At 29.7% G+C, this 11,897-nt stretch overlaps 1 protein-coding gene across 2 annotated transcripts; it reads right to left on the bottom strand.

Moving 5' to 3' along the window:
* Positions 1-2,354: 2,354 nt before the first annotated feature.
* On the bottom strand, positions 2,355-8,050 carry Bm10485 (Uncharacterized protein; the record flags this gene model as incomplete). 2 transcript variants are annotated; one of them, XM_043074483.1, is made up of 11 exons in its annotated part: positions 2,355-2,417; positions 2,557-2,604; positions 2,802-2,924; positions 3,004-3,142; positions 3,422-3,573; positions 3,721-3,817; positions 4,108-4,219; positions 4,810-4,910; positions 5,246-5,325; positions 5,542-5,736; positions 7,751-8,050. In XM_043074483.1, 11 exons carry the CDS (start codon positions 8,048-8,050, stop codon positions 2,355-2,357), a joined length of 1,410 nt encoding a protein of 469 aa, XP_042930417.1. The 2 variants fall into 2 exon arrangements, with proteins under 2 accessions (XP_042930417.1, XP_042930418.1); XM_043074484.1 differs by lacking the exon at positions 7,751-8,050 and having other exon boundaries at positions 5,542-5,721.
* Between the last annotated feature and the right edge of the window lie 3,847 nt (positions 8,051-11,897).

Genomic DNA, 11,897 nt, shown 5'->3' with positions numbered 1-11,897 from the left:
AAATTTTTTAAATTGTTTATAAGTGTATGTAATGCATGAATAAGTTAATTGATACTTTCTATTTTATACTTGATTAACTGAAAACTATTATACATTATTGACGGAAGACTTTCTTCCCCTGTTATGCTTCAAAATTTATTAATGATTTCAAAAACAAATGAGAACTCCATTGGATTTATGCAAAAATTAGGTTTTTTTTTTTTTTTTTTTTTTTTTTTAAGAAAGATAAAGCACAGAATTTTTTAGGCATTATATTAAAATTCTCCAACTTGTGTGATATCCAATGTTACATAAGGTATAATGAATCCAACTTTTCTTTCTTTTCCCTGCTAGTTACTTACACCAAATAGTAAATTTGGGATGGAGGAAACAAATTAAGCGGCAAATTTACCAGAATTAAATAAGACATATTGATATATTAGTCCTTATCTTTTCGTTCCTGAGATACCTTAAACTTTTCTCCACATTAAGAGAACTCCTATTTAACCAAATTTGAGTTTTAAACTCCATCAAGTATTACGCTATCGCTTTCGATTACAAGCAAAAAAATGAAAAAAAGATACCAAAGTCATGGATCATTATCAGTGATGTGATACTTTTTCCAAAATTTTAATTTCATTCATGAACACTGTAACTCACAGAACATGTAAATCTTACCAAACACGAAAACATCGTAAATTAAAACTTTCAAAATGCAGGAAAATGAATTGATGGAATGACCATTTTATGAGGTGATTTGAAGACTATATATACAATGGAGTGATGGAACGCAGTTGCACACATAGATGATAACTGTATAAAGCAATGACATTTCCCACTCAAAAATCTGCATATAACGGATGATGATATGAAAGGAAGGAGATAAAGAATGGACAATTTAAAAAGTAGGATACAAGTCTGAAAACGCCCCAAAACATCTCACCTAAAAAAAGAATACCAATATAAAACATTTACGGTTTTCAGAAATTCTAATCATTGTGCACTATTTCACTTTCAGAATGTTACGTTATTATGTAGCGAAAACAAATAATGAACATTTTGATTATATTTAAGAATCACACATTACAAAACTGTTAAAATGCATGCTTTGAGATAGTTATGATTAGACCATATCACTATTAAGTTAGAAAATAGGAAATGAAGAAAATGGACATAAATTTTGCAAGACTGGAAGAGAACGGAATACGATACATGGATAAAACGATTAAAATTATATGAGGAATGAATGCTCATAAAATCAAAAAAGAAAACTGGAGTAATACAGCGACTTATGGTACAAGACATTTCAACAAATTGAAAACTTTCAAAAAACTTTAAAATGTGCATGTTCCTGCAGTCCATACAAATGCATTATGCAGATTTAAAACGGAAAAATGCATGTTACTGGAAATAGTCCAGTGAGGATAGCAGAAAAGTGGAAATTAGGAAACAGGAAAAAATTGAGACACAGACTATGCAATCTAAAACTTCTGGAAAAAAAAAGGATGAAGATTGATGAAAAGAATAGTTACCTTAGATACCTAACAATTCAAAGCTAAGAGAAAGAGTTTTGGCTAAAATACAACAGTTTCTGCATATTTCACAGAAAATTAGGTGGTGGGATGCCAAATTTTATTTACTTCCCATTTTCATATCTAGGTGATCATTCAATTTGAAGGGTTTTCTGTCCGACAAATTTATTTCTTAGAGAGTTACTGAATCATGGTCTACTATGCCCAATGCAGCATAGTAAGTTTACATACGATTTTCTGAATTCAACAAATATACACAAAAACAATATAAACTCACAAAAAAACAATATTCAATTTAGTGTCAAAAAGATCGAATTTTTCTAGAAACATTACGGATTCTCGTAAAATTTCGATTCTTCTAACACAAGAACTAGTCAAGGAATCAGAAAGTCGCGAATGAATGTTAAGCTGCTAATGCCGCATGAGAAAAGTTGAAAGTTAAGTAAAAAAGACTTATTGATCATTAAAATTAAAGACAACAGCAAGGATAAAAGTTTGTTCTAAAGTATTCACGCGCTTATATTATTAAAATCAATCAAACTAGATCCAAAGCATTTCCAAGGCACCGTAAATTAATCTCAATACCGCGGTACAAACAAAACCTAAATCAATTCATAAAATGGCAGGTGCTTAAGTTTGAGGTACTGATAAAAGCTGAGATCCTTTTTCCACTATAAAACAGAATGTATAACTAGGTTATAGAAGCAATAATCACATGACTCTTATTTTATACATGTCAGATATTTAAATGAACAGATTTCACAAAAACTTAGTGAGCTGGTATAAAGACTGCTTACTGATATCACATGGATGACTAGTACGTTGGCAGTCATGTTGTATCAATCACTGTGGAAAAATTGGCTGACTACCTTCTAGGAAAATTCTAGCCATTCGAGTCATTTCTATCTGAAAATAGAATTTCGGTGAACTAAATATTCGGCGAGTTGTCAAAAATGAACACTTGAAAATTATCGCGCATGCAGTGGCAAAGTTTCAATAAAACTACAAGCAAGACCTACACATTTAACAACATATTCAAATTTACCTGATGAGGTGTTTCCCCGCAAGTTATTTGAAACCATTTTTTTGAGTTCTGGAAGTAATTGGATTTCAGTGCACAATACAAGAAAGGCAACTGATAATTTCGAAATAAAATATTTGTGATAACTTCATGCTTTTGCATAACTATAATTATATCTAAGATCCTAAATTGAGTTTAAAATATGATATCTAAAGTAATTCTTTTCTTGCTTAACAGAGGTGAGAAGTAAACAAAAACTAAAGTTTTACCACTTTAAGCGCTTTTGCTGGTGGCCTGAATGGCCTATTATTGTAGTTCGTTTCACGAAGATAAACCCGATTTAAATTTGCAGCTGCTGAATTACTTGGAAACTTTGGATAGAAGTGTTCAATCTGAAAAACGAAGTTTCTAGAGGGTAATCTTCCCATTTTTTTATGTTTCATGTATAAATTATATATAAAAAATGCAAACCCTTTGTTGCGAAAGATTTATCTTCTCTAGCTGATTTATCCTCGTTACTGGTAAAACTATAGCTTCCGTATCAGTGCTTTTCACAGGAGATAAAAAACCAGCAGTGTGTAATCTAAACTGATCGACCGGTTCACACAAACTGCAATTAAGGTAATCCATTAAGGTAGAAGGTAAATACAAAACAATTTTTTTGTTTCAGAATTAAAGTGAAACTCTCCTTTCGAAAGGTACAACCCAATTTTTTTTATGAAAAGTTTTTTACACGTCACCAAAATGGAAACGAAACGTTCAGCGAATAATATCACTTGAGTACCACTGCAGAATGGTTCAGAAGTATCAGCATGTGTTCTAATGTCGCAGATCATGATTTTGAACTATTTGTAAATCAGAAAACTGTCTGAATTGAAAGTCAATGTACCTGCTTTCCAGCGGACCATTAGCTTGTTCAGGAATTGTATAATGTGAGGGTATGAAACCATGGCTCCTTGAAATGTCATCATTTGGACTGATATTCAATGGGGTTGATGTAAGCAATGAAAAGTTATCATCAATGAAACCCGTGACCATATTCTGAAAGTAAAAAAAGATGTCATTAAAATGGAAAAAATTCAAGTTCCATCTTATGACTTAATATGTTTCGGACTCGAACAGGAATGCCACTCAGAAGATGACAAGCCATATTTTTTTCTCATAATATCACAAAAACATGCTACAAACCATTTCGTTTTTAAATCCTTTACTTGGTGTTTCCACCATCCCATATGAAATAGCAGAGTCCGTTATGCTATCATCATTCTCATCATCAAGTGACGACCTGAAACAAACATTAAACCTTGAATTTAGAAAAAACAGTACCATTTTTTTCCTCTTTTAGAGTTCCTTTAAACAAAAATTTGAAAAAAATTAAGATATAAGAAAACAGAGTTTATTCAATTTATAAGGAAATAATGCGACACATATTCCAGAATAATTTTCGGAAATTAACCGTTTGGAACTGATAGCAACCTCCTGTCATCAAACTATTACTAAAAAAAACATGAAACATACAACTTCATGTCTTGTTAAGGAACATGCTAAATGAGTTTCAAGAGAATTACAGCTGACCGGAAAGAGGAGTCTTTGAAAGAAGTAGATGGTATCGCTCCATTCAATGCATCGTCTGCCATATTGATAGGTGTTTCATTTTCTGGCACACTTATCCCACTAAATCTGTATTCTGTAAAAAAAGAATCACTCTCAAATCTGACTTAACGAATTAGGAAATAAGAAATTAGATAGCCAATCACTGATAAAAAATTGCTAAATGTGAACAACGAACAAGATTCCTTGTCCAGATATACTTGTTTGCATTAAATTTGCTTAATCGAATAAACATTACAAATGATGATATATCAAAAGAACTATCTGATTTAATATTAGTTATATGCACAATATGGCTGGATCACAGTTCTTGATGCAACATATGATGTTCTTTTCAGCATGACACAATGAAGAACTTATCCATGCACTACATATTCTCATGATTACTTGTTCCCATCTGCTGCTTTTCAAAAAAATATATTTATGCCATACCCTTTTGAATTCGTGTTCTGTGTTTTCTCGCTAATATCATTTAAGTTTACCCAATGAACAGAACATTTTAAAGTTTCACGCAATCTGTTAGATGGCTGAACATCAGCACATCGAAGAAAATCTCAGGAATCCGTCTTATAACTCACTTTTTTCAATCGGCTCATTCCACTCACATCAGTTTGTCAATAGACCTTAGCTTTTATTAATCTCTTTATTAAAATTCAAAATTTTTACCAACAGCACTATCTGGATCCGACAAACGGAACTTCGATGGAGGCGAACAGTTCTCTGGTGGACAGAAGGCATCACTAAACGCAGACACATGAAGAAAAGATCTAAAATTTTACATATAAAGCCAACTGTAAAAAACCATACAATATCTAATACAGCATTGTCAAAAGGTACCCACACATAATATAGGTATTTCCAGGTAAGCGAGACAGTAAGTGGAAGTATAGTACTATTACGACACGAAGGACACTTCACAAGCTAAGTTTAAAAAATGTGATATTAACGTATATTTTCAGCATTTTGAAGCAGCTAGAGTTCGTCATCTGCATATTGCCTTTTCAAATACTAATTTATTCAGCACCACTTCTTAGCTAATACTTCATCAATATAATGATCAGTAAGTAAGTACTAAAATACTAAAACTTGCTTTAGTGGTGACTGTAAGGAGGGTGAGTTCGTATTCGGTGACCTCTTCCTTGTTGGTGTCTTTAACATAGGAGCGGTGTCTGATATAGTAACCTGAAATGATGAACCAATCTAGGTAAGGTTTCCGTAATTGAACAGTTCACAATATTAGTTCTCCTTATATTTATTGCATCGTATTACAACCATACTCACATATATTTTTTCGCAACACTGGTATGAAAACAAGAATTCCACACTTGTTTTTAAATCCTGAGTAAAACGTGGAACCCAAAACTCGCTTGAAAATGAAAAAATTTTTTCAGAGCTTACTGATTTCGAGGGAGGTGAACCAAATATGGATGAACCTAAACCGGAATCAGCGAAGCTCATAGAACGTCTTGAACGTTTCCGTTCCGGTGTTGTTAATATGCTATTTTTAGATGGCCATTGAAAATGACCCTTATATGTTACACTTCTCCGGCCAGCGCCCTCCCTTTCCATTGCTTTCATTGTTTGATCATCAACCTGAAAATGATCAAGGTTTATCCGAAAAATCTCGAATGCATACGAGAAAGCTCTTCAATTTCAAAAACGTCCTTGCATAATATATTAACAGACAGAAATGCATCTTATGAAATCATATGATTTCATTTAAGTGGTTTATGTATTGAAAATTTTCAATCAAGCACAGATGCGTTTTTGATAATGTTATGTTGTCACACTCTGAGTTACAATAATAAAATAAAGATGCTAATGAAATTTGCATATATATTTGCTCCCGTTAAAGAAAAATATGACTTTTCGTCTTAACAACAGACATATGCGTAATGGAAATTCTCAAATAAATTTTATGTCGAACTAATTAGAAGTAACGAAAAACGATACTAAAGTGTATGTTTTAAAGTGTTTTCATAAGAAAAGATCGATAGTCAACTTAACATAGGTCAAATCTTTCATATAATGTAAATATAGAAGGCATTTATGATTCCAGTTTCTGGATAACACCAATTTCCGTATCTCCAAACGATACCAGACAATCCTGAAAGCCACTCCTCCTAAAACTTACCAAATTTAAACTTCAAATTCAAATACGTCTGCGAGAAAAGATACACAACAGTGATTAGGTAAAGCGCGGCCCTTGAAATGTTTGCTTTGAAAATTTTTCATCGCATTGGGAAGAAATTGTTAGGGAGTATGAGAAGACAGATTATTAACTTGTTTTCGAGTACTACGAGTTTTTTTTTGGAAATGTAAGAGTTTTGGGAATGATGGGTAATGAATGGACAGAGTGCTTTAAAATGTATAAAATATAAAACTTAAATTAACGACTTAAATTAAAATTTACAGTTAAAACTTGTTAAAACATCAAATATTGGTGCTTTCACATCATCTAAATTGATAAAACGATATCAGTTCTCTTTTATGGAATAGTTAACAAAAAGTTGATATCAGCAATCTCGACTAATTCTCTCATATATTTTCTACGGCTCTACGACCTTTTTCCTGTTTTTTTCTCTTCCTCTTTGTTGATCTCTTCTTTTCTCTATAAGTTCAATTTTTAGCTAAAATTTCAATTTTTATTAATATTCAATCCTTTTCAAATCTTTGTTCGGAATTGTTCGAAAATATCAGAGATATTTTTGGAATAGTGTGATTTAATTAAGATAAAATTCCTTTTCTCAAATCTTTTTTAAGCTTGTCAATTATGAAAATTTACTGAATTGGATCAAATCAGCAAACAATTGATCATATTATTCAAAATGGGATTTTTTTATTAATTTAATAAAATATCAATATAAAATAAGTATATATTAATACTAATATTTTGAAAAATTAAGTGAAGAATATATGATGATAAAAATTAGTCCAATTTTGATAGATATTATGATGAAGATAGATTAAATTATTATCATCCCAAAAATCAATCATGAACGTCATCAATTTTTTTCTTTTTTAATCTTTCACTTTCTACCCACAAATATTACTTGAATGAGTTATAGCATCTTAAGAAATTAATCATCCAGTTATCATTATCACTAATATCATAAGAAAGAAAAAACTAAAAAATAAGAGAGAAAAAAAAGAGTAAGAAAAACGTTAATGGTGAATTATTGCCCTGACAAAAAAAGTAAGAAAAACGTTAATAGGCAATTTATTCCAATCGAGTCAAATTATTTTTAGAAATTATTCTGATTGACTCAAATTATTCGTGATAATTATGCAAATTAATATGAATTACTCTGGAAATGAATACATCAATCCATCATTTTAATTTAACTTACCCAACTGATATAAATCATTAATAGTTATTCCTGACCGGAGTAATTCATTTACCAATTAATTCCTTGACTAGAAATCGTGCAAGTTAAATTAATATGATAATATTTACTAACAATAAATCCTTCATTGTTAAGATTTTTCAAAAAATTTAAAGAAAAAAAAATGAATTTTGCATAAAATTTGCTTGTCCCAAGTTTTTGAAAAAAAAATAAAAAAATAAATACATGAAATTACATAATTTTTAAGAATTGATACTTACCATTCGAACATTTATGGTTGATGGTAATGTTCTATTCCCGATATCAATTCTATTCATGTTTTGATGACACAACATGCTATAATTACACAATAGTTGGGAGTTGTTAGTAGTGGTCGATCGAGTGGTCGAGGTCACGGTGACCCTCTTTCTTTCTGCTAATCGATTTTTTCGGGATCTTTTTTTTTGTTTGGTAGGTTTTTTTTTTGTTTCCCAATATGAAGTTTTCTTTTGAAGAGTTATGGTTTTCATAATTACCACTGCTTCTGTACTTAATATCCCTGACATAATTCCATCTAACATTACGACGCTACATTAATGCATCTCTCCCATCAACAATTTTCCGATATTCTTAAGCGAATGACTTTTGACCTTGATAGGATTAGTTTGAGCATATAGCTGTGCAATCAATGGTACATACATATGGTTTAGTAACCATGCGTTTTTTCTATCTTTTTTATATCATTACAATGAAATAAATAGAGATTTTTTAGAGAAAAAAAAGAAAGAAAACGATTGGACACTAGAGGTGTGAAAAGCATCAAATTAGCCATCAAGCTTATTGTAGACTTGAACTTATATTTGATTACACATGCTACACTGCACTTTTTGAAATAATATTCGAAAAAATGTGAATTAGGAAAAAGAAAACTAAACTTATCCTTAAATTACACCTTTTCAAAGTCATCCTGTTTACCTACTTATCATGATTTGTTCGTCAGTGAGGTTATTTAATGTTAAATCAAATAAATTTTACTGTTGAAAAAATTTGTTTCATTTTTCTGCACACCATCAGTTTTGATAATTTGAAATTATAAAAACTTTAAAATATTTCTATAAGTAGTAAAAAATGATAAAACTAATGCATAAATTTAAAAAGAATTTCAAAGTTTTAATTTTCAAGAGCAATATCTGTGTGAATACGAATTGAAATAATATTATTCCAAACAACATTAATCATTTTTCATTTATTTCTGCTTCGCTGGGATTGAAAGAAACACTGCAATGTGAGTTATTAAATTTTAAACATTTGTAAATTAATCTTTCTTATTTGAAATGCTTTTTTTCGTTTATTGATAAATATGTTTGACAAATTCATGCTTTCTTACTTTTAAATTGAGGAGAATTATAACTTCTAAAAAATGCGCTCATGATAATTTTCTCACAATGTTCAGTTAATAATATTGCTGTAAGTGGAAAATTCATACCCATTAGTTTTTTTTTTGTCTTTTTTCTTTTATTTGTATTTATGTTTTTTTAAATACTTTCTGCTGATCATATAAGCAACAATATTATTGCTCAATTCTATCCTGTAATCACATTTATAATCACATTTGATTTTTGTCATGCAAAACAGATTTTTCATGTAATGAAATTTTATACCTAATTACCTGCGGAATTTCAATAATTCAAGATTATCATTTGTAGCCAACGTGTTTTCCTCCTTTTCTTTTTATTTCATTCGTTTATATATCATATAAAAAAAGTCATGGAAACAATAGACAAAATAAAAAGAAAAACGAAATCTTTCTTTTTTTTCTTTCCTGTACGAAATATTCATTGAAATATTTGTCATTCTCGTCATTGATAAAAGTTAGATGAATGGAGAAGGAAAGAGTGGAAAAAACAGATAAGGAAAGAACTCGATACCTTTCATATTTCTTCTTCAAAAAAAAATTAGCTAAACTGACTTTAAAATCTCATAAAAATCTCAAAAAAAAAAAAAAAAAAAACATGGGATTAATTTGAATATCTTTTAATATCTGTTAGAAAACCGCACTTCATATTCTTGAACAGTTTTTTGATCGTTGAAAATTAGTCACCAATATATATGAATGAGTTAATGAATTTATCACGGTATTAGCTATTCATTCATTCATTCATTTCAATCATCCATTCATTCAGGAAGAATGAGAATATTAAAATGTATGAAAAAAAAAAAGAAAAAAAAACTATTATTCAAAGTAATAAAAAGAAAAAAAAGATAGATTTCGTTTTTCTTTTTTCTTTTTATTTTGTCTATTGTTTTCATGACTTTTCTTATATGATATATAAACGAATGAAATAAAAATAATTTTTGCTTATATATAGTAATTTTCTTTTTTTCTTTGATAGAAAAAGAAGCTATTTTTAACTTCTTTTTCTTTTATTTTCTTTTCCTATTCATACGTTTCATTAATTTTGATACAATTTAGTAATTCTTATTTTTTTTTTTCGTTTTTTTTTATATAAAAATATTAGAAATATTTGACATTAACCCCCTTTTTTTATATATAGATTGAAAAATTCAGAGAAGCGAATAAAAATACATGTTGAAGAGAAAGGGAGGGGGGAGAGAAAAAGAAGGAGAAGGATGAAGGAAGGTGAAAATGATACAGCGATTGAATTTTATGGTAGTTACTGAAAGTTTCAACTTCAAATCCCTTACCATTTTCAATATTACTCTCCTACAATGTAATAGTGTATGTCCGTGTGTTTGTCTGCTCATTAATCTTCCCTTTCACTATACCCTTTATTATCTTCCTATGCAAACAGTTGCGCTCATTTATTATAATAGCTTGAACAGAACGAAGAATTAAAAATACCGAGGCGTGGATAGGACAGAGAGAGAGAGAGGGGGAGGGAGAAAGAGAAAGAAAGATTTATGACAATTATAAAGATGGATAAAAGCGGATTGGAGGTCAAGATGACAATAAAGATGGCAGATGACATCGATTAAATTGTGACATGAAACTCGAACTTTGCTTTATTTTTAGTAGTAATAGGTTCTCTGCTAGCTTAGTTACGTCATCATTTGAAATGCGAATGAAATGCTGCTTCATAGAATTCGAAACACAACCAGTTGTGTTAATATATATATGTCTGTCTATGTCTGTGTATCTTTGGTTCTTGTGTATATGTCTATGTGTGCTGTTAATTTTGTCAACTATTTCTGGTGAAGAATTGTCGTATAGTTTTAAAAGCAGACGACGACTAAATACTATTATAAAGATATAAAAGCAAAAGTACTTAGTTTCTAAGGATTTCAAGTGAAAAACTTATTGCTCTCTCTGTCTCTGTCTCTCTCTTCCCATCCCTTTCCTTCATCCATCTTTTTTTTTTGCAATTTATCGTCTTTGACAAGATGTAAATAATAAGTTTAGAGTTGTATCTGTTTACAACTGCATCTACAATATTGCTGTAAGCAGCATCCTTTAACTCCTCAGTTTCATTTCACATTACGAACAAATCTTATTGCCTGCAAAATTAGGCTGTTCATTTGATAAAATGAATGTTAAATGCTTACTTTTGCATTAACAATGCTCTTCTGTGAATGAAAATATGTATGAATGAATGCATACATATTTTATATGTATGCATTCATTCTAAATACTAATGCATGCGTGCATTCTTCCTTCTCTGCTACGGTTATTAAATAATTGATGATTTAAAATCATTCCATAACTTCATGGCTTTATGCTATTATTAACTTCTTCAGCTTCCTTTCATCCAAATATGTTGTCCAAACTTGATACCCATGATATTACTTATTACTATCATATTACGTTTGTAGTAATTAATAATAATAAATAACTAAATAAATAATGATAATAGTAACCATAATAATAATAATAACAATAATAATAATAACAGTAATAATAATAACAATAATAATAATAATAATAATTGATAATAATAAATTTGTTTGGAAGTGATATGGAGACAATTTTTTTTTTTTTTCATTTAATAACAAGGAAATTTGGATTTCACTCCTTTTATTATAATTATTTTGATAAGAAATGATTGAAAAGAAAAGGAAAGGGGGAAAATGGGAAATACTCTCAAAGTTTATAGGATTTCATGCAATCAGTTTTTTCTTTATTTTTAAATTTGCTATTCCTTCGTTTCACCGCTCCCTCTACCAATCATTTTTTCATATTTCAGAATTTCATTATCAGTTATCATCATTTTCATATTTCCCTCTTTCTTTCTTTCTTTTCCTTTTCTTTTTCTTTCTTTTCCCTTTCTTTTTCTCTTTTTGATCCTTTCATTCATAATGTTTAACGTTATCATGATAAATGATTATCTGTTAGATATACTTTCCACTGATCACCCTTTTCCCTTTTTCCCAATCATAAAATTCTTTTCCTCTCCCTTTCTTTCTAAATGA

Source organism: Brugia malayi (genome assembly GCF_000002995.4).
Source record: "Brugia malayi strain FR3 genome assembly, contig: Bm_v4_ChrX_scaffold_001, whole genome shotgun sequence".
Classification (NCBI taxonomy): domain Eukaryota; kingdom Metazoa; phylum Nematoda; class Chromadorea; order Rhabditida; family Onchocercidae; genus Brugia; species Brugia malayi.
This window is presented reverse-complemented; position numbering and strand designations above follow the sequence as displayed.